The sequence below is a fragment of the Notolabrus celidotus genome, chromosome 2 (genome assembly GCF_009762535.1).
Source record: "Notolabrus celidotus isolate fNotCel1 chromosome 2, fNotCel1.pri, whole genome shotgun sequence".
Lineage (NCBI taxonomy): Eukaryota > Metazoa > Chordata > Actinopteri > Labriformes > Labridae > Notolabrus > Notolabrus celidotus.
Genome location: NC_048273.1, coordinates 18,397,324 through 18,421,548, shown reverse-complemented (window position 1 = coordinate 18,421,548; position 24,225 = coordinate 18,397,324). Strand labels below are relative to the sequence as shown.

The 24,225-nt window shown below is 41.0% G+C and overlaps 2 protein-coding genes across 2 annotated transcripts in view; both read right to left on the bottom strand.

Annotated features, from left to right (window-relative positions):
- The window catches only part of lhx4 (LIM homeobox 4), an 11,150-nt gene extending 10,551 nt beyond the window's left edge, over positions 1 to 599 (bottom strand). Inside the window, exon 1 of the mRNA XM_034712166.1 lies at positions 390 to 599. Within this exon, the coding sequence (XP_034568057.1) occupies positions 390 to 468 (79 nt within the window). The 5' untranslated portion in view covers positions 469 to 599. The remainder of the gene's footprint in view (positions 1 to 389) is intronic.
- An 8,901-nt stretch (positions 600 to 9,500) lies between these two features.
- qsox1 (quiescin Q6 sulfhydryl oxidase 1) overlaps positions 9,501 to 24,225 on the bottom strand; it is a 28,263-nt gene continuing 13,538 nt past the window's right edge. The window contains exons 9-13 of the mRNA XM_034712188.1: positions 22,911 to 23,030; positions 20,607 to 20,745; positions 19,065 to 19,241; positions 11,835 to 11,996; positions 9,501 to 11,385 (exon numbers count right to left, since the gene is read on the bottom strand). Coding sequence (XP_034568079.1) covers positions 10,622 to 11,385; positions 11,835 to 11,996; positions 19,065 to 19,241; positions 20,607 to 20,745; positions 22,911 to 23,030 — 1,362 coding nt within the window. The 3' untranslated portion in view covers positions 9,501 to 10,621. The remainder of the gene's footprint in view (positions 11,386 to 11,834; positions 11,997 to 19,064; positions 19,242 to 20,606; positions 20,746 to 22,910; positions 23,031 to 24,225) is intronic.

The following is a 24,225-nucleotide window of genomic DNA, read 5'->3' as shown; positions in this document are numbered from 1 at the left end:
AAAGGCTGCTGTTGTTTTTAAATTGTACCAAATGTCTTATTTTCTCCCCTTTTTAAAAACAGCATTGATTGCCTAGAGTTATCCTAGACTAAATCCTCCAGCCCTGTGAGCATGCAAAGATTAGGTGAACATCTTTGCTTTCAGACCAAACATCAGCATTATTTAGACGTATTTTTGTCTGTTGAAATACAAACGCCGTATGACACATGCAGTGGCCTGTACGTGACAATCTAAGACTAAAAGCTCCATCCTCCTCTCCTCTTCTTCGGCCAGGTTACTGTACCCAGACCCCCTCTCCCTAGGAAGTCTGCAGCACATGATGTACGCGCCAACCTGTTTCCAGATTAATAAATGATAGAAGAAAAGGAGGGGTAAAGATGATGTCTTACGTTGCAGTGGCACTCCGAGAATCTCCGGTAAACTCTTAACAGGACTCTCTGTCGGTAGGACCGCCGCACTTTGCATCATCGTGATCCAAACCGGTAGACAAACGCACGCGCATACACCCGCAAAACGGTGGGCGCACTCCCCCCGTCCCGTCTCGTGGAGAGAAAAAATATAAGGTGGTTGCTGATGTCGAGGCCTCTCTCTTCTCTCTGCAGCAACTCCCCCTCTTTCCCCTGTTATGTCTCTATTCCCGGGGTGATGTCCGTGCCGTGCCGTGCTGAGCAGGTTTGGAGTGAATCAGACAGGCTGCTCGGTCCATTCAGCGCTGCAGGGGCGGCGGGCTGTGACGTCACCACGGCAGAAGTGCGCCTGGGGCCAATAGGAGCGCAGGAAGAGGAGGCCCCCCGAGGCGGAAAAGCATCCTCCATAGGTGTACAAGCGAGGAGAGAAAGGAGAAGAGGAGAGGAGGAGAGGAGGCGTCTGACACGGTTTATGAAAATGTCTCCTGAGAGGCGGGACCTGGTTACTGTGGAGAACATAAATAGCTCACTGCAGTGGCTCTCTGAGGGTCCCGGGGCCAGTAGGAGGGTCCCACGCAGCCAGAAAGGCACAGTTCTGTTTCCGTTTTGTTTAAGAAATTGACAAAAAGAAAATCTTTCAATGACAGGATGAAGGTTGTGCAAAAATAAACTCAGGCAGTTCGAATTTCCGACTTATTTCTCTCTCTCATGATCCAGATCTCTTTTAACCAGAAACAATCAAAAGTTAGTTTGTGGGTATAATACATGCGTGTGAAGGAAACAGAAGACAAGGCAATAATATTCCTAGAATAATTTATAGAATAAATTATAATATATAATGAATTCTGGTTGAAATCGCCAAGATAGTTTTCATTGGTAAACCAGGGGGGAAAAGTGAAACCCCAGCTCTAAAGTGAGATTTGGAGCTCATGTGAGAGTGAAATCCAGTACACCTTCCTCTGTCTGACCTGCAGACTGCTCCCCGACAGCCAGGGTGTCATGCAGCACCCATGCAGCTGTTTCTCTCAGTGACAGGTGGGATTAAGAGTCTGGGCGCAGTCCTCCTGACACTCCTCATTTTAGAGCCCATCGTCTGCGAGGCTGCTCTCTCGGATAAGATATTCCCTCCGGAGGGCCGCTAGTTCAAGCTAGATGAACTCAATCTTCGCTTCCAATTTACCTCAAGCGAGGAAAGCAAAGCGCACAGAGGCGTTTTAAAACAACGCTGGTTGTTTCCATCAACACTGAAGCCGTGTGCAGGGCCCAGTGCACGGAGCATCTGCACAGCTGCAGGTCGGTCCGAAATGTTCCAACAGCAACAAATTATTTGAATGGGAAATTGGGTTTGAAATAACAAAAGTATTTGTTTTAATACATGTAACATTACACAATAAGTGTTAAGACATATCGTATGCCAACTTGAAATCACTGTCATTCCACGTCAATTCTGTTAGGTTCTGATTAAGATAAATATAAGCCCAAGATTTAGTATTACCCTAATTATTTGAGGTTGAAATAAATCTTGTTTGTTGTGTTAATTGTTTCCAAAACATATTTATTAAAACTAAATGTTGTAATGTAATGCAAATAGTGTGTATGCATATTCAATAAATAATGCATTATGGGAAACTGAAATTGTGCTTCGGAAAACGAATGACTTTACGCATACAATTCAAATGGGAAACACAACACAGCCAACATTTCCTCTGCTACATTGTCCTGGTTTATTCCCCCGTCTTTTCCCGTATTTCCAACAACGCAATGTTTATTCCATTGTTGCACGCCGTTTATACACCAAAGGGACCAGAAATCCCATAATCCTCTCCTCAGTGTGGGTGATGTTTCAAATGTAATTTAGTTAAATGAAAACACACATCAAGCTGATTAAAAAGGGAGGCTGGAATATTACAGGAACTTTATACAACCCATACAAAGCTGCAGTCTGAAATCCATCCATCCATCCATCCATCCATCCATATATCCATTCATCCATCCATCCAGTCCATGTGCGCTCAGAGAATCATCTGCTCCCACTTTATTTTCATTATACACTTTTCCCCTCAAGATCATTCAATTTATTCAACTATTCAATTACTCTGATTGTTGGAATCGAGAGCATTTAGCTGCCCTGGAAAACAATGCAGATAAAAATGCTCTTAAACTGTCAGCAAAGGGCAGCACAATTAGAATAATTGAAGGATGTAAAAATGCAGAAAGAGAAAAGATGAGAGCGCACACAGCTGGATCAGTGAGTCGCTGCGATTTTTACGCGGCTTATTGGGACTGTAAAAGCGGAATAAGGCATTTTTAAGTATCCTTTTAGGTAATATCTATTCTCAAGCAAACTACAAAAAAATATAAATATAAATGTGAAACTTTAAATAGAAAATGTCTAGGTAAAAAAAAGTTAAATATACATTTACTCACAACTGTCTGGACGCATTCTCACAGGTTAATCTAATTTATACCAACTTAATTTTTAAGAAAACAATGCGGGGACATGCAACAATTTAAAACAACTCCATAAGTATAATCAATGATGAGTAACTGGAATATTTCACCCACTGAGCTGGGTGAAATTACACTTTTTTGTCGATAAGAAGGAGCTGTAGCCTGTATCTAAGAAAGCAGCAGAGGAAGCAGCTCCCGGGCAATAATTCAAGCAGAGGGCGACTCCTGTGCCACCGCGGTGACCCAGCCACCTCTAATTAGATCTAATATTTCAGTACACGAGCTCATTGACATCTGAGATTCACAGATCCATCTTACAGAGCAGGGAGTCACAAATACAGAAACACATCCATCTATGCAAGATGAGTAGGTTTTCATGGTTACAATATATCACATTTCCAGATAAAACTCTGCAGCATGGTGCTTCATCACGGGCCAAAACACCAAACATCTAATGCATCACATTTATTATTTTATATGTTTAAATACAGGATTGATGCATTCATTTTCAACACTATTTCCAATTTCTGCAGAGGTCAGTCACGCCCACATTAACAAACAGCAGGAGATACAATGCACCTTACAGATGGTGAAAACATAACATGACTGACGTCAACAGCACGTTTATTCTGTGTGAAAATGGCTGCAAAGCAACACTTGCAATCCTCAGTTGTGATCATTTCAAACTAAATGCGTCTCCATAAAACTGCTTTTCAGTTTGCACGATCTGCGTACACACCTACCGAATAACAGAAGCGGATGTCTCCCTCCGCTCTCCCCTCTTTCTCTTTCTCCTCCTCCTCCACTGCCTCCTCTTCTCTTCCATGCTATTCAGATCTTTTTTTGTCAGCAGGATGAACCGATGCTCGCAGAGACGAACAGCAGCAGTCAGTCCACACTTACTCCAACATCCAGTGACAAAAACAACACGAGTTAGCAGAGGCACCGTGTGTCCCTGAGCATTTGGTCCGAAAGAGGAGCAGAGAGAGGGAGAGAGGCAGAAACCTGAGCGGAGAGCACGGAGGAGAAAATTAAATTGCACTTGGGGGGCAAATTCTATTAGGGAATAGTTATTGTCTCTTGACAGCTCCTGTCCATTTGGGTAATTAGTAGAAGAGATTGGTTGAACAAACCAAATCTATTCCCGTCAGAAATGATATTTTCCAATTCCCCTGATTGAACCTGGCCCTGAGCTGCGAGCACGAGGCGGTAATAAGCAGCGCGTTCTCAGCCCAGGTCGTCAAATAGCGACGCTTTGTCACGGCCCTTGGCTGTAATGGGCTCATTTGACTCAAATAACAAGAGCTACACAGAGCTGCATGGTGAAAGACTTGACTTGGAGTTAAGTAACAAACTGACAGAGATTGTTCTGTTTATAAAACACACTGGTGAGGCTTGTAATGGCTGCACTTGTCACAAATAATATGGTCTTAAAATTAAAACAAAGATCACGTTATTATTTCAATGGGTGAGTTTTACTAGTTTAAAAAAAAATACATTGAGGAAATGAATAACTAAATGTTAATTTTTATCACATATGGGAGAAGAAAAAATATGTAGAAATCTCCTTGGAAACAAATGAGTTGTTGAAGTTTAAAATTAATTGTGAATTAAAGTTTGCATTACAACTATCAGAAAGGGACAGAATGTACACACTTCACTCAAAACTTGCCATTCACCCTTTGTTTGGAAACTCAGTGCCTGTAATAAGAGAAAATCAACATTTTAAATGTTGTTTAATCAAATTACCCTTAGCTCCATGTTTTGCTATTTAAGATAGGATTTAAGAAAGATGACCTGAAGCCCCATTTATTACTAGCAAATTGTTTCAAAGGACACTTGGCATGAACTCCAGATTCTTCAGTGAAAGCAAGGTGTGAATCTTCCCACTCCACTGACAGGAGCGTGTCAGCTGAGTGAATTAAAACTATGTGACTGGCAAGTGCTGGATCTACTCCAGCTTACAAACCTACACTTCCTGTAAGCTGTAGACTATATAAAGCATGGACGTGGTCTCTAGGCTGGAGTTTTGAAACTGGACAATGGTGGGCGCCTTATTGGAAATGCTGAGTCAACCTAAATTAAGCCAGAGTTGAGGAGGGACTTTATTCTCCTGGCTAGTAGCTACTATGTGCCTACCTGTCAGTCAAGTCTGCCAAGCCCGTGTTATGCCTAACTATGCAGAACTTGTTATCTTGATGGTGTCAAAACAAATGAGTAATAAACAATTCACGTTGTGTAGAAAAAGACCAAAACTGTTTTTTTGGTTTCAGTGTGTAAACAAGCATCAAGAGGACACTCAAGAAAATGCAGTTTTTAGCTCCACTCCATTGGCTTTTTTTTTATCACTAGAGGTTGCCGCTTTACTATGTCTGCTAATGGTGAAACATGAGGAAGGAGAAACAGAAGAGAAGAAGTGAAAGGTCAGTTTTTGTTGCAATTAAAATAGTAGGATGGAGCAAACTATACAAATTTAAATGCAGTTCCTCTTTCATGTCCATGCATCTCAGATGAACTCAACATTTGCTTACATCAAGTCATAGAAAACACTCTTAACAGTGATCATAACCCCGTCTTTGACAGAGGGGTGAGTTGTTTGGGAGATGAGCAGATGAGCAAGCACATGAAAGGGGGAGGGGCTGCAGCAGTAAAATGAGATGGATCTGACCCTGCTTGACTCCTTCCTTTAAAAGGCTGAATGTTTCAAAGCGAAAGGGGATCTGGCTTAGTTTGGATGTGATATACACCAATACCATATATTAAGCTCTTTTTCATAATTTATTCACCCCCTCTGTCCACAGCAGGAAGCTTTATAGTATTATTAAAGTCAGAAAGAGAGATGACAGAAAAATGCATCAAGGCCTTCCTGCATTTTAATATCAATACCAGAGAGGTAATAAACATGGAGGCAGAGAGCATGCAGGAGAGGAGCGACTATAAAACCCCACATTGTCTAATTTATGGAAGACAACAACAGGGCAGCAAGGTGAGCTTTTTACCCTTCAGTCTGTGTCTCATAACACAACAACATTTCTGTGCACAACATTTGTTATACAGTGAATGGACACAGAGAAAGTTTTAAGGAAGGTAATCTGACTTTTTTTGAGGGGGGGGTAATAACTTTTAGCAACATAAGTTGTGTCGAGTTTTTGTTAACATTAGGCAACATGAGCTTCATTGAGTTCTTATAAAAACTCAAATATCTTCCCATGGTTTTGCTCATGTTTGTTTCAAAAGGAAATCTTCAAAGTTTTTGCTGTGGACCTTGGAAAAGCAGTAGATTAAAACTCAAGCATTTAAAAAAACATTTTCTGTAAGGTTCAAAATCAACAATGTTAACCAATACGACACCTTTAACATTCTGAGTGACATAACAAGGTAAACATGGGTAAATAGTACAGAAATCCAACCAATGCAGAGTCTTTCAGATGGCAACTTGATGTTACAGTCGTGAAAAAGGTCAGGATATTTTTACTTAAAACTCCTATAAGATATGTGGGCCTAGGTGGTATCTTGCTGTCTTTCAACCAACTATGTCAAAAGTATCAAATCCCTAAAATACATTTTTTTTTTTAAATATTTACAGTTAAAAAATTACATGTCATCAAAACATAAACAAACAATGTACATACCACCCTTGTCAACACTCGAGGAGGAAACACTTGTACATTTGGAAGGGAGGGGCCTCCAAATATTATAATATACTGGTCTCAGGTAGCACTGAAACCACTCTGGATAAATTAGATGCATGGAAGATAGACATAAAGGATAATATTGATGAGACTGAATGGAATGATGCATGTCTGAAAGCACAAAATCAGACCATAAATACAAGAGGTAAACTACTTCAGTACAAGTGGTTAATGAGAATGTACATAACCCCCATCAAACTTCATTATATGTCTGCCAGTATACCAGATGTTTGCTCTAAATGTTTGCATGAGAGAGGAACTTTGCTTCATTGTTTGTGGGAATGCCCAAAAATTCAGATGTTTTGGAGGGATGTTTTGTTGGGTGTTTGTCAGAGATGTTTGGTGTCAAGGTCCCTTTGAATGTTAAACTTTGTGTGCTGGGAATACATCCAATGGACTTTAGGCAGAGTTCAGGACAGACCAAGCTTCTGGACTTTGGACTTCTTCAGGCTCGGAGAGCTATCGCACTATGTTGGAAGAGTATGGACGCCCCATCTTTGAAAATGTGGATAGATGAGCTTTTGGGCAGCGTTGGACTGGAAAGACTGACATATATTGTCAAAGGAAAAACTGAAGGACTTTATTCAGCTCTGGGAGCCATACATGGTTATCATCAGGGATGTTAACGTGGACTTTCTCTAAAAGAAACTGTGGGAATCACAATTGGCCAATTTAATTTATTTTGCACACTTGCCAATTGATTTTGGTAATGACAGATGGGGTAGGTTGTTTTTTGTTCTGTTTTGTTTTGTTTTTTGGGTGTGTGTACTGGATGAGTCTTTGTCTATGTTCTTGACTGTTCATGTATGTAATGAAAAAAAAATGTCAATAAACATATTGTGAAACAAAACAACAACTCCTATAAGATTTTTGCAGTGGTTTTCAATCAGACTGAAATTAGTAGTTACACTGGTTTGAACTTCAAAAGCAAACAAGAACATAATCAAGAAATTATTTTATTGATGTTTTGTTTTCTAATGCCTGAAACTGCTGCGTCAGGGTAGGTGTCAGATAAAGTGATAGACTAAATGCTGCCAAAGCAGTCCTTGTTTACAGTTCCCATAGCAAAAATTCTCCATGAGTGGCACATGTGACTGTTGAGACCAAGAAAAGATCAACAGTCCAATCTAAATATCCTCAGTGTAAGGATTTTATGCAAGCTGTCACTTTATTGTAAAAGTTTGGTGATTGTTCACATTTGAATTTGAATTTTTGAACAAGCCAGCTGAGAAGCCTTCTAACTCCCTGAGGATGTCTTACTACACTATAGGTTGACTTTTCTCTTAAGTCTGGCCCTCTTGCTTTGATGATTAACTTCTTGTTGCTTTGTTTCAGCTGATCATCGCCTAGGTTAAATTCCTCTTTATAAAAACAGCACAATCGATTCCACACCTGAATTCAGACAGATTAAGACCACAGACATCCCTATATATGTCTTGATTTAGATTTAAAGCCTCTGTCCTCAGTGTGAACCACTCACCTCCGCCTTGGCAAAGCTGCAGACAGATATTACATTGCTGCCAACTTCCTCATTAACCATCATTAGTCTGAACCAGCAGAACTCTAACAGCTCACTGAGGCTCCCTGCTCCCGATAAAGGGCTTCTGTGGAGTAAGCACCAAAACAAAGCATTGCTGACTCCAATCCTATAACAAACACAGGTAAACATTTAAACAGATTAACAGATCAGAGGTGTGACTGAAACACACTGAGACTGAAAGTCATGTCATGATTTGAAAGGTATACCCTAAAAAAGTTTCAGGACAAATACTTTCTTAAGTCTAAAATACAAAAACCTTCCCTGATATTAAAAATTGTGAGATGATATATTAGGTAATGTTTGGAAAATAAATGCATAAAGAAAAAGCTTATCCATGACAAACAGTCTCTTTCACATGATCATAAAGTGTCAGTGAGGGTCTAATTCAAAGTATCAGAGTTGATAAAGTCACTCAGCCAAAGCTGCTCAGCCCTGATACTCCTCTGCTCTTGTGCCGGGCTATTAATCAGCCTTTGAGTGTGTCTGTTCGTATGTGTGTGTGTGTGTGTGTGTGTGTGTGTGTGTGTGTGTGTGTGTGTGTGTGTGTGTGCATGTGTTAGGGAGATCATGCCTTAAATCAACTAATTCACCATCAAAACCTGTCATAGCACTGAAGCTTTGGATTAAGAGATGGAGGGAGGAGAGGTTTTCAGTCAAGATCAGAGTGTGAGTTTTTGTAGTTGTGTAAGCATGTGTATGAGTGTGTGTGTGTGTGTGTGTGTGTGTGTGTGTGTGTGTGTGTGTGTGTGTATACGTGCTTGTAACAAGTTGGGGGTGAAGGTAAGGGGCAGGAGTCGAGGGAATTCAAAGCGTCATTCCAGGAAACACAAAGCTCAAGATCAAGCCTCGCTTGTTCTTCAGATGGGCGTCTTGTAATCCGTGCAACATCAAACCCTCGTTCTCCACCCATCCATTCGTCCCTCCCTCTTTCATCCACCTCTCCCCGACTATCTCACCCCTGGTTACCCACTCAGAGGGTCCCAACAAAACCTCCCCCACAGAGCCCACCTCCAAGTGTGTGAGGGAAGAAGACCTACGAAAGCCGATTGCGTTTTAATAAAGTTTATTATCTGCAGGGAGCTAATCCTCCAGGGTAATCTCTCCCTCTAGTCCTAAAGGAAAGCTGGATTACTCACTTGCTATAATCCCAATGAAATTGTTAGGATTTAGCTTGCGCTGCACAGCAGATGGCAACAGGCTTTTTCCTTCAACCTTGGTCCCTTGAACCCCCTTGATTTTACAAGTAGCGCCCTGGTTTTGCCTTCCCCTGTAGTCCGGTTCAAAACAAAAAACAAACTGAAATTAGTTTTTTGTGCCAAACCTGCAGTGAATGAGATCTGGAAGGTTCTGTAACACACTTTGAAAATGTAAACACAGACATCTCATTTCAGTGACAGATAAAGCAAAGGCTCCTTATCAAAAATAATTTTATTGATTCAGACAGAAGCAAAGAAGCAAACAGAAAATCAGTTAGTGAGATTGTTAATCCTCAGACTTTATATTGTGTTACTGATATCATTCTAAAGCCTGGTCCAGTGTGATCTTTGTGTCGCTCCACAGCACTTCTCAAAAGAACCAGAGTAGCTTTGTGTTTTTCGTGGACTCAGCAGTTTGATGTCATATTCACAGATGTCACATAACGCTCAGTGTAGTTTTTGGGGGGAGCCTAAAGACAGAGATCTGCTCCTCTCAGGAGGGTGTGGAACTACCTGTCCAATCACAGTATTCAACATAAGCATCCAGCTGTCTCTCTCCGACAGATTCAAAAAACAAAACACAAATAATTCAGGGACCGGTGCTACCTTTGTCAAACTATCTGATTACTAAATTAAACACGAAAATATGAGACTCAAAAACACCAAACTGCAGCAAAAATGTCCATCTGTGATTTAAGATACAACAGAAAAAAATCAGTCTCTAATCTCTACCTAATCATCTATGTGATTGAGATACTTTGAGTGTAACTTTAAAGTAAACTGAATTTAAATTATAACTTTTTGGTCATAGCACACAGAGTATTAGTAGTAGAGGTCTTCGTCCTTCCATATGAGAAATTAAAAAAGGAAAGGAAATCACGTCTCCTACGAAAAACATTAATGTCAGTAAAGCAAAAAAACACTTTAAATGCATTAACTTCATACAAATAAAACCTTTGTTTATGTCTTGTTTGGTTTAATCCTTCATAAGTGGTCAAACAAAATCAAAAGCTTAATTAATGTAACTCCAGTGATACCCCCTAAAGTTCATCTGTTGTCTAAAACTGAGGCCAGATTTACAGTAAGGCTGAATACCTGATTCTTAAAGATTTGAAGTCATTCCTTACATTTTCCCTCCTCCTCTTCAGTCAGACACACATCTGCAAAATTCAGGCTCAAACACCCTGCCTTCTACTCTGGCTGCAGGTAACAGTTAAGTGGACCTACAAAGATGGCACTAATCTTGACACATCCCCTTAACCTGAATCTTAGCTTACATGACCCTAATGATAGTTAATCACTGCACTCGCAGGTCAAATTTGGATTCACTTTGGTTCAGGGCAAGGCTACTTTTACTCGCCGTAGCCTGAGACAGTTTTTGAAGTAAAGGTACATGGCCAAAAGACACATGCAGGACAGGAAATAAAGAATGACACACAGGCTGATGTCCAGCTTGGAGAATCCGATGCTAAATACCGACATCATCCAGTGTCCCTTTTGGTTGAACTCAGCCTCCTCCTCAAAGTACCTGCCTGTCAGTTCTCGCTTCTGTAGCTGCTTTCTCTGCTTAAAGTTTGCATCTATCGGCTGCAGACCGACCATCCCGACCCCAGCGTCTAGCTCAATGCCGAGCCTGAACACCAGCCGTGGCTCCTGCTCCTCCTTTCTCTGCAGACTACGTTGTTTGACCCTTGCAGCCGCCATCTCCAGAGCCGTGACTTTGTAGTGCTGGTTGACAAAAGAGTCCAGGTCCACGATGTCCTGTGGCAGCTCTCGCATCCTCATCCCCACAATGCTTGGCTTCCCAGTTCGCCGCCGACCTAGACCCTCGTTCATTTCGGGTTTGGACCAGGGCGTTGGCTTAGCCTCCATCATTGCTGCTTCTCTACCTTCCTCCTCCATATCAGCCAATACTTCATCCTGAGGCCCCTCTTCCTCCTCTTCTTCCTCTTCCTGCATGGCAGGTTCTGATGGCGGAGGCTGTGAGATGGAGTCCACAGCCTCCCTGGCTTTTCTCTCATGAGTCTCAAGAGCCTGCTGCTGCATGACATGTTTCTGCCTTTGTTTCTCCAGGATCTGACTCTCACTCTCCAGGTAATCTGAGGAACAGAGAGACATAAATATTATAACAGTCATTAACTCTCATTCAATCTCCAACAAACATCACTTCAACAAACATAAAAATGATCGGAAATCATTGGAACAACTTAAATTAATTACATTAGGAGAAAATTTACACGAATTACAGCACAGGCTCAAATTTACCCCTCTCCCTTTTTAGTTGTCATTACTGTTCTTCTATTGTCTTGCTCTTAACTTTAAACTGCCTTTGGCATTATGAATGTTAAACAAAAGAAACAACTCTATCGCTGTTTTTTAGTGTTTGATACAACTCAATATGATAAACAGAGGAAAAATACAGTAAGATTTCACGCTTCTTGAGCTCTAGACTGTAGAAACAGGTAGGTGAAGGAGGAAAAAAAAACTCTCATGGGGTTTCTTACAATCTTTTAATCAATGAGTTCTAAGTTATAAGGACAGTGCGTACCTGTGACGATACTGCTGGATGAGAAGTAGGACAGGAGGAAAGAAAGAACCTTCTCGTAGTTCCATCTGTGCTCCCCATTATCCCTCACCATGTGGCAGGATGGACACATTTCTGGCGATGGCCACTGGATCTTTGGGAAGTCAGGATCTTCACTCAGAGCCCCTGCAAGGATAAACAAAACAGAAGTGTTACTGTTATATAACACAGGCTCCTCATCACTTTAATACAGATAGAAGGTCAGGCAAACATCAATGGAGAGGAAAGAGGAAGAGTTGTGAAAATAAATCAGATCTGGGTGATTGGAATTATTAAATCCTGTGAGAGCCCAAGATTCAAACTTCTGACAGTAAGTACAACTCCTATTTTTTTTATCATGAACATCGGAATCAAATCAGGATTTATCAACAAGAAGGTTAAAACATTGTCTAAGTACGTTGTCTTTTTAAGTTTGATGATTCGTTTGAAATTGGTCTCATTGTGTTATGTGTCACCTTGTGGTTTTTATCGTATATATTTGCACATGTAAGTCAAAGACACATTTCTGCCATGATCTTAATTTGAACAATGTTTTAATGCCAAACAGTAAACACCAAAGCAGAATAAGATATAAGATATAAGCTTAATAGCGGTACCACTTAGTGTTGTAGTCAAGACCACATTAACTGAGACCAGAGTGCACCGAGACCAAGACAAGACCGAGACATTTAGGGATCGTGACTGAGTCAAGACCAAGACCAAGGCAGGGAAAGGCTGAGACAAGACCAAGACCATATATATCAATGAAAAATCATCATGAGAGTTAACAAAATAAAAGACTTCTGTTTGTTTTATTTAAGTTTGCTTTGAATACAATTGACAGCAACAAACACGGTTTGGTTTTATGGCTTTGTTGCCTTTCTTTTGACTCCTTAAGTTTCTTTTTTTCTCTTATCGCAGTAATGACAGGGACACAGAGTGCATCAGTGGTGGTCTCAACTGGTCTTGATATAAAATACGGAGTCCACCCATTCAGAGACCGAGACAAGACCGAGTAAAAATGCTTTCGATTCCGAGACGAGACCGAGACCTGAAATGAGCAGCCTCGAGACAAAGACCGGTCTCGAGTACTAAAACACTAGTACCACTGTCTAAAGATTTCAATATATTACAATAAAAAATACAAAAGGACAACTCTTTGAATTTCTTCATCCTTTTTTTTAATGTAAGTGTTTAAAAAGAGTGGCATAGTGTGAATCAGAATATGAAAACTATGGCCATAGCAGGGTGCGACAGTTTGTTATATAAAATACAGAGAGAACTAAAATATAATATAATGTAATGTGATATAGCACTAACAATATAAATAGTTCTTGAGGTACAACCTACAGTCAGATGCTTACAGATACAATTTCCTCTACAGGCAATTCAAACTTAACTGAGGTTATTCTGCATATAGTATTTTTCATGTGAGACTTTAATGCACCTACTTTTTGAACCTTTTCAATTTTTCAGTTCTTTGGATTTAGTACTTTACTAAAGAGGCCTATTTCTTTATCTATTTCATCTTTGTCAGTCTTTCTCACTTCTCAACTAATAAACACCTCACTACCTTTTAGCAGCTGATATACAAGGTGAGAAAACACAGCATGGATCCAGAGTCTTTGATACATTCAGGTAAAAACACAACATAAAAACACCCAGTCAGCTGCTTCGCCCATTGTTTTTTCTTTTATTCTCCTTGTCGGTGCGTTGACTGGAGGATGTAAGTGCTTTGACGACTGGATGCAATCTGTGCTGAACCCATTTGATCTTGTCACAGAGCTCGTAAACTCTAAGTGCCTATATGCATATGTGTATGTATGTGTTTTAAGTGTGTATATGTAAATCATTTGTCCATGTTTGTGAGAATGTAATCTAGGGAATGATATTTTGTGTGTGTGTGTGTGTGTGTGTGTGTGTGTGTGTGTGTGTGTGTGTGTGTGTGTGTGTGTGTGTGTGTGTGTGTGTGTGTATGACAGGGTCTAACAATGATCAATGGGCTTCTGGGATGTCCCAGTGGGAGGGGTGGTGAGATAATAGATGTGGCCAAAGTGGACAGCTTCCCCACACACACACACACACACACACACACACACACACACACACACACACACACACACACACACACACACACACACACACACACACACACACACACACACACACACACACACACACACACACACACACACACACACACACACACACACACACACAATCCCTGTTTTCAGGCGGCAGACCTTGGTGCACCTGGCTCGTCCCCTCACACCCCTTTGAAAGCAAAGTCCAATCTCCAAATTGAACATGAGAGCAACAGAAACCTCAGAGGGGAGCTGCCCTTCTAATGAAATGAGAACTTTCTCCCTTAACATGTTTGCCCACTAACACACACACACACACACACACACACACACACACACACACACACACACACACACACACACACACACACACACACACACACACACAAACACACATACACACACACAAATAGACTGGCAGAGGAACGGGTATGCACATAAACACAACAGACACAAACACAACAGATACACACACAACACAAATGCCCACAAGAACACAACCCCAGGGCAGTATCTGGTAGTAAATTGATTGTTGTCACCAACAGGCTATTGTGCATGTGTGTGTACATGTGTCCTTTTGTGTATGTGTATGTGTGAAAAGATGGGGGAAAGGCAGAGCAGCAGCAGGTCTGTCACTTTACAACACTGTCAATTTACATCCTCCACCACCTCCATCCTCCTTCCTCCCTCCACCGCTCAAGATTAATCTCAGTCATATGCATGTGTGTATGTACTCTGCATATAGTACTTTACATAAAGGATACATCAATTTTACTGTGTCCTGGATGGGCTGCAGCCTGTGGGTGTATGTGAGGGCTTTTTTACATTTCAGCAGGTAAGAGCATACACATGCGCGCACACGCACGCACACACACACACACACACACACACACACACACACACACACACACACACACACACACACACACACACACACACACACACACACACACACACACACACACACACACACACACACACACACACACACACACACGCCCCAGAAGCCTCAGATCTCGTTCCTTATTCTAATCAGCTTGCCACGTTTGTGGCCAGGGTGACTTTAGCCATAGCAGCCAGATTGAGATTGCCACAATGGCCTGTCACTGAGATGTCATCACCACTGCTCATACATATTCATGGAGTATAAATATGTATTGTTCAGCACGTCAAACTAGCTTCCTCAGCACTAATTCTGTAAGTGAGGATCAGATGCACCGCCCTGCATACCGAGCCGTTGTGGCTGCCGGGGAGTACAGATGCTATCAGACGTTTTATGCTCATTTAAATAAGCAGGACAAAAAACTAAAACATGGGTCCTGTTTATTGGATAACAAATCTAACACTTGGGTCGGTCGCCAGTGGTTTCATGAATATGACACAAATGTATCTGCTGCAAAGAGGTCCCAACAACCCCAAACTAGTTTTAAAATCTTGTAGTTAATGTAAATCAAAGCAGGTGGTTAGTGTGCACATTTATCCCCAGTTTGGTTATAGGCACATGACAAAACAGAGCAAATAAAAGCAAAAAGAAAGTTGAAATTGGCAAGCTACCAAAAAATAAAAATCATTGGTTCGAAAAATTTGACTTCAATGGTGTCTTCAGGTTTCTTCATAGTTTCTCATTCTCTGAGTTCAGACACCACAGAGGAATATATATCCACTGTGGTGTTAAACGGGACATTAGGATACCACATCAGGATACTATTTTTTTTGTTGTAAATATTATGCACCACATTGAATTTTAGACATACAGCTCTGTCCTGTAAGGGTAACCAGCTGCTGGGATTAGTTTTCCAACATGTGGCACTGACTTCAAGCCAAAGTCAACCCTGACTAACTCGATCTGTGGGATCCAAAGTTTGTGTTGCTTTGTTGTTTGAAAGTAAGTGTCTAATTCTAGTCAAAGTCCTGCTGATTTCAGAGTAATACATCAAATTCTTTACATAATTGTGTTCACTTCATGAAAATATAAGCTTTGTAGGGGAGCTTTAGTTTTTAAATTCACACATTTTTTGAATGGAATAGGGTTTTTTTTTCTGAGAAAGATTGTCATATCAAACTGTAAATAAAGCAACTAGCATGACTGATGTAATAAAAACATGTGATATCAAAAGTATGGTTTGAATAAAGAGATGCTACACATTTGTGAACCAAGACCACACATATAAAGTAACATGAACAGCTGACAGCAAAGGTAACTCTGCTGATGGTGAGTTCCAGAAATGTGACAGATTTTGGTGTACAGGTGGTGTGAAGATCTGAAGTGAAGCGGTAACATTCAAAGAGTTAATAGGAGTAAAAAACCCTTAATAACCCAACTAGACTAATAGTGAGGTTCCTATATGTCAGTTGTTTTTCATCACAAAGGGAAAAAATAAACATTTTTAAAATAAAATTTGCAAAAAAATTGAACATTTTCAAATGACACTCAGTTTTGTAATTATCAGTGCTGGTGAATTGTTTCTTCTTTTCTGTTCTGTAACACAAATGCACATATTGTACACAGTAAGCAGTGCTGCATGTGAACACAGTCCTCAGAGCGGCCTTGCCTGCTGAGGTGTTTTGTCTGTAGAAATGTGAATCAGTCTCAGCCTGTTGACAAGCAGCAACAGGACTGAGCTGCCACCGCTCTTAATTCTGCTGCTGCAAGGAGGCCGAGGGCCCTGGGGCCTCTTTGTTGCCAGCTAAATTAATTGTTGGGCTGCTTTACAAATAGCTGCTCTTTCATGCATGGCTGCTCCTGAAAGGAGGGGCGGGGAGGCCTGCTAAAGAGCTCCACTTTAGGCAAAGGGAAGAGGAGGGGCTGAGTGCATGGAGGGATGGAGTGTGCTGTCCTCAGGGAGACACAACGCTCATTGCTACAAACACAGCCAAACCCTCGACTCCTCCTTCTCTTTCCTTCTGATTCACCCGACTTATCCCCTGTGGACCCCGACTCACCCTCTAGCATGACTAACTCCCCCTGCCACACGCCACAACTTGACCTGTGCTTGGAAAGGCTGCGATTGTGTGTGTGTGTGTGTGTGTGTGTGTGTGTGTGTGTGTGTGTGTGTGCAAGGGAGGGTAGGAAAAGGAGGGGGAGCCTGTGTGTGGCTTGTGTCATGGTGTTTGCCACCTGCTGTCACACAATACCTTGGGAATTGTATGTGTGTGTTTGTGTGTGTGTGGGCAGAGAGGGCTGGTTCCTGGGGGACCCATCCTGAGAGGATGCTTGGCTATTACTTGTCAAGCGGAGGATATGAGTCCCTGGGGATGATGAGTGGAAAGAGAGAAGGACTGCCGCAGGAACAGAGCAAGAGGAGAAGATGGATGGATGGAGGTGGAGGGTTGAATAGTGTTTAAGTGTCTGGGGAGCAGACACACGCGGGCACGGGTGTCCTTCTGGCCCCTGCTGTTCAGGACACAAGCTGTCCCAGAGATAGAAGAGGGGGCAGTCTCCTCAAACAAAAGACAGTGATTTAACAAAGTGAGCTGTTAATGACAGCTCTGTGCTTAATAAAATCATATGAACACAGATGAGGGAGGAGGGATACTTAGGACCTGTAACACTTGGGTGTGATATGTCGAATTAATGTGCTGATACAGCTAGGTCAAAACAGACAAGACTTTTTATTAACGTTTATTAACTTTTTATTAACGTTTATTGATTTCTATGTGTGACCAACTCAAATTTAGCAGTGAAGGAATTATGTTTAGTTCAAATGGATTCCTCAAATATAAAAATCCTGCAGTGGAATGAAGCTATGGATTTTTAAGGTACAAGTGCAAGAGCAGCATTTGGGGGAAAAAGACTAAAGGAGATAAGCTTAAGGATGGTCAATGAATCTTGAGGCTCTAGTGGGGTGCCGTGTGGGGTGTGTGTGAAGGATGGTGAGGGTGTGAGAAGGATGGAAGGTGGCAGAGGGGGGTCAGGAGAAAATGGGTGAGGAAGAAGCAGATGATAATCGAAGGACTAAGACGGGGTGACAGCTGGTGTCTGATCTGAGGATCCGTTCTTCCTCCTCCCCTCACCCTCTAAGTCGTATTACAAAGACTGCCCGCCGATAAGAGGAAACTGGATCTAAAGAAAGATCTCCCCCTGAATAGGGTATGAAAATGATGAAGATCCCAAACTGTGGAAGTTGGGATACAGAGAAGAGAAGTGTGAAAAGAAGAAAGGATGTGTTGGGAAAAATGGGAGGACTAAGATGGCTTAAAACACTACAGTGTGTATTATGAACCTAGAATGAGATGGACCTAGACTACACTACATCCATCCCAGTTACAACACTGTATCTAATCACTCATGTTGAAACACATCCTTCTGTTTTTTTTGGGAAGCTGATGTTGGTGTTCATCAATTGCTAATCAATATTCCATTCAAAGGCTAATTGATTCACTGATTTTTTTCATTTTCAAGTCATATGAGTGCTCATATGATCATAAATAAAGTTGTTGGTGGAAGTGGAAATTCGGACACACCAAGGTTTTGTCTCACCTGCCCCCTGACATTGTTATACCAATTTAGGTATTGTGCATTTTTTCTGCACAGGCCAAAAATTTCAGCCCAACTGTCACTGTAATACACGTAATATACAGCTATGTTAGTTACTCGTTTGCTGAGAAGTGACACAAGAGAACTCTCTACAGGTGACTGTACAGACAAGAGGCACCCGCCAGTCTCAAACTATGAAGCCCACGCAGAAGTGTTATAAACTGCAATTCATTGAGAATCCACTTGAGGCTGGCTGCAGAAACACTGGAAACCACAATATACATGAATGGGAAAAAGACGATCTTTGCAGCATTAATAAACATGTTTACAGCCTAATTCCTCTATCGGCACACACTGTACAAGGGGTGAATTTTTTTCTAACGCAACAGTTCAGAAGATATTATAATTACGAGTTTTTGCCCAAATAAAGACATGACTGAATTGACTCCCGGCTGGAACACATAGCTGTTGGCCAGGAGGCTCAAACTCCGCCCCTTTACGTCACACTCTGCCTGGTTGAATTCTGCTTTCCAATATGGCTGCAGCCGTCGATTGGCTTCAAAACAGCTCTCGGGAACAGATGGGTGACGTCACAGATACTACGTCCATATTTTATACAGTCTATGTGTACAGATGATTGTGTCGGACTCTTACCTGCTAGTCTGTTGTTGACACGATTGTGTCTTGACCAAAGCCACAGGACCGCTGACGTCAACGTGTTCACCTCGGTCATACTCTCCTTCGCCATGTTCTCAAAGTGCTCTGCACAAGGCCTGCAGCCAAAGAAGTGGTGGACATAGTTTCTCATTGCATTCAGCACCTCCTGAGAATCTGAGGCGGAAAGACAGTTCATAGTGAGAGCCAGCAATATGATCAAAATATATGTGCTGCATTTGTCGTTTGAAATATCACAAAGCCTTCCCACGCTCATTTTGATCACTCATTCTGTGTCCTGATTGTGTTCCCTTAAACAGGATGGAAGAGTGGGTTTCAAGCAAAATCCCACAGATGACCTCGTCTCAACATATAAAACAACAGGTCATTATCTCCTGCATATAACGGTCAATCACCTGCCCTTAAAGCTGGTTGTCTCTGAAATACACTGAAATGTGTTGTATCCTGAAAGCTTGCTAATGGAAGTGCAGGCCCACAGCTTCCTGGATTCCCACGGTTATATGGGCCAGGAGTCACAGAGAGCTGGGTTAACCCATATCGAGACGAATACAGTATAGGAAGGGGATAAACCAATCTGGAGATTAAAGGCCGTAAACCCTCTGTGTGAATGGTGGCCAGGCTGCTGTCTCAGGGCTTTGACAGTATGCAAACATATTTTTCTGAACCTGTTTGCTTTTGTTCTCAGCTTAACAGGACCTTCAGATGAACCAAACTGAAAGTGTGAGTGTGTCTGGGAATGTGTGCATGTGTGTGTGTGAGTGTGTGAGTGTGTGTGTGTGTGTGTGTGTGTGTGTGTGTGTGTGTGTGTGTGTGCTATCTACGAAAAATAAGGAAGACTTCATTTCAAAATAAGTTCAAAGATTTATCAATGCATTCACTGATTTCATAATCTATGTGAATGAAGGAAGTTTCATTCTACAGCGAATACTATACAGTATTGTGAGTGTATGTCTATAAAGCTGGTGGTCTGTGGGGGGCCAGATGGACGCCCATTTTGGCCAGTCCATCTGCAGGTCACATGATGGTCCGTAAACCTCCGGATTAACCTCTGTGGGTGTGTGGGTGTGTGGGTGTGTGGGTGTGTGTGTGTGTGTGTGTGTGTGTGTGTGTGTGTGTGTGTGTGTGTGTGTGTGTGTTTGAGTTGAAGGGAGATTATTGTCCTTGACAGGAGTGGAGCCTCCGGTCATCTGCCTGTTTTATTAACCACTCACATTCCACTAATCTAACATAATCCCTTTTCACACAGCCACAATTAGGCTCAATTTTTAGCTGCAACAAAATGACAAAACATAGGACAAAAACATCAAAGAATTCAGGATAAAAAAATCATGAAGCTATATGTTTTAGTTTCTGTGTGTTTGTCTAGTGTTTCCTTGGTGTGGTGTTGAATTAGGTCAGCGTGAAAAAAGGACCAAGCATTCCTGAACTATAGTGTTTACAAAGCCTCACAAAGCCCTCATCCTCAGTCCCCCCAAGTCTTCATGAACACTAAATGGTTCTTTTTAATTATTGTGTGTGTACCTCTGCTTCCAGTGTTCTTGGCCTGAACAGTAAGAACATGGAAGAGAGTCCACATCCCACATGGGTAACGTCTCAGGTGGGGTTGTGAACTCTGACAGCCCACCCACCGCACGCCATCAGGCAAAGCTGCGTCTGGAGACTGAGAGAGACACAAAGATAGGAAGAGGAAATTAAAGGGAAAAAAATCACGTTATATATATTTCTTATTTTCAACAAATGCAGAGGAAAAAAATAAAATGCAACAGATCATACAAAGAAGTATTATTTTCTAAACTAAAGCCTGATACTGCTTAAACCTCTGTGCTGCATTCCCTTGCCATGTTCTCAAACATAACATTATTTAGCCAGCTATTTCAAATTGTACTCCATACCTTAGCTAGCTTATTTGACTCTTCATGCATTGCTTTAAGCTAGCCCTCAAATGTGTACATATTACTTTGGTTACCTATTTCAACCATTTTTAGATACAAAAGCTAGCATTTTAATTTGTTTTAACTAGCTGAAAACTAAATGATGAATAAATTCATTATTTTTTGCTAGTTATTTCAACTTTTGTTTAGGCATACTTTGGATACCTTTAGTCGTTCTAGTTTTGCTTAAGCTAGCAATTTCAGCTGTTTAGTCATGCTCTATCAAAATAAATGTTTATGCATCACTTAAGCAAGCTACTTCTAGTGTTAATGTATTTATCCATGTACTTAGGGTATTTTAATTTCTCAAGTATAACTATAGCTAGCTATTTCAAAAGATAATTTACTGCTTTAGCTAGCTAGGTAAACTAGGGTTGCCAACTGTCCCGTATTAGCCGGGACATCCCGTATATTGGGCTAAATTGGTTTGTTTCATATGGGACCTCAACTGTCCCGTTTATTAACTATCAACTCTTGTAAAAACAGCAGACTTCACTGCTGCTGTTCACAATTGTTCCATGTAACTGGGAATAGTGTCTCCTGATGAAATGGGAGATCACTGAGGACTTTTTTCATACTCCACATGTTGTCAAACAAGCATTATAAACCCTTGTGAACAGTTGTATTTATGTTTTCTAATACAAAGTACAATTCCCAGTTGCTTAAGGACTTTTTTTTAACACTACTTGATACATCCTCAACAGGAGTGATTATGTTTTGGGGAAAGTGCCACAGTATAAGACATGGGGGATTGTAAAAGAATTGAGAGGCAGAAACTTTTCACTGGATTTGTCGATAATCACAGAGATGTTGAATAACAACAGCCCTATCCTTAAATGAGTTATTCCCTAAATCCCAGAGACTCTCTAAAAAAGTAGAATCTTTACAACATCGTCCAACCTGTGCAACTTAATGAAAGCTGTTCCGTGTAGTTTCCTTGATCAATAGGAAGTCAATCCCAGGTTAATGGCTCGGCCCTCCACTAATGAACAGAAGCCATCCAGATCTCTAACCACACGCCACAGTTGAATCCAATAACATATTTTCTCTGACATAAAGTCGTTTCTCTCGCCACACTGCATCACCATCACTTGTGTGATTGACAGGGTTACTCACATGTCAATAGTAAAGATTTTCTGTATGTGTATGCATGTGTGTGCAGAGTCCATTTCCTCTGGGCCAAAGTCTATTCATACCTTCTCATTGATTCATTGATCAATTGATTTGCCTGCTAAGAGCTAATGATGTAAGTAAGTGACTCTTTCAATTTGTATGGGGGCGTAAACTGGAGGCATGCAGGCTTTAGTCCAAAGACAACAGCACATAGATCCTCAGATGTATGTGCTGGCTCAGAAACAAGGACAAAGTACATATTGAAATACCTGGATTATTTGATCCATTATGTGTTTTTATTGAAAATTTCAAGATCATATTTTGACATATCTTCGACAGAGAAGGCATCACTGTGGCCTCAGAGGTGGTTTTGAACTGATTAAGTGGCCAGACTGACAAGTGACCTTGGTTTGTCAGTGGAGTGACGTGCTGTTCCCCGACAGACGTCCTCACATCACATCAGTCTGGGTACATTTTTTGAGGCCCTGCTTTCTGGTTTCCCTGCAACTGCTTATCTGTCTGGTAAGCCTTTCTGTCCTTTTGAAAACACAAGGTTTGTTCTCAAAAATATATTAATTACATTCATCTTCTCTCCATGAAAAAAGTATGTATGTACCACTTCTGAATCCAATGAATACTAAAATTATACCAAAGATGAGAAATTAACAAGTAAAGTTATGTGTGTTGGCTTTACAAAAAAAAAGGAGACGTCCGTCACAACATTGATGCAAAATGTCTTAACTTATTAGACATTTGTCTGTACTGCTCTGTTTTGACTTACCTGTGCTTTGTTATCCAGTATCTCTCGAAATGCGTCATAGGAAATCTCCTCATCTGATTGCTTCAACCAAGTCTCCACATTTTTTAGAAGGTTCATCAAAATTGGACGGCCTGGAAAGTACTGTAGATTAAAAAACAACAGAGAGAGGGAAACATGTTAATTTCAAGCACTGTCATATTTTTTTTAGAACAAATAAGATGTAGGTCATGTTTCAACTCGGCATATCTTCCAGTTATTTGTTTTTATCAACTTAATCTATGAGTATTGTTTTCATGTCTTAGTCAACATATAAAAACGTGTTTTTCATTTCTCAGCATCTTCAAAGACGCCAAGTAAATGAGACAGCAGCTGAGCTTAAGCCTCTTCCCCCATTAAGATCCATGTCCTAAGCCAGTAACAACCACTTAGTTACTTGTGTACCCAGTGTGTTCCCCTGCTGTGTATTTACATCTTTTCAAAGAACCATGGTTACAACCACAGCTGGAAGGAAACATGACACTGTAACTAGCAGAGTTGGGAGACAGAAGAGAAAGCGGAAATCCAGCTGATGTGTGTCTGAGACCGGTGATGACAGAGTGAAGGCAGACACAGACAAACAGGTCTTTAACCATGCAGCACAGACAATAGAAACAGCTGATGTCCTCAGTGTACAGACAGTAAAGATAAAAAGAGCACTTAAATCATTTTCAGCTAAATGTGCTGCGTATTCTCAGTGTAAGCCTGGTGGTAAATAATGATGGTCCTGTTTCCCAGAAATAGACACAACAGAGGGATCAAGTTTTTTCCAAACCTTCAACAACAGGCACACAGAATTCTTCCATGGTAACCGTGGCTTAGTCCAAATGTTTTTGTATTATCCACTGAATACTTCAATTATCATTTAATAAACCATTTTGTCCATGAAATGCCAGGAAATTGTGGAATTCCAGTTTTGACTCCCCAGACCCTGAGGGAAGTCTTCTATAGATATCCAAATTTGATCATGTAAATGAAAAAGAAAACAGGGATGCACTATACTGGATTTTTTGTCGATACGCCGATATTTTACACCTCATTTAGCCGATTACCGATGCCGATACTTTTTTCCGCACACCTAATTGCAGAGACCATCAATTCTCTTCTGTATTGGAATTAGCGTACAGTATTATGGTGATACTCTTATCACATTTGTTATGTAATATTCATTTCTTGTGCAAAATAAGAAAAATACTTAATACTTAAAACTGCATATTTATTATTGACAACTGCTTTCAAACAAAATTCATACAAAAAAGATATATCCTACTTAAAACTTGGATGATGCTCTCCCTGACAC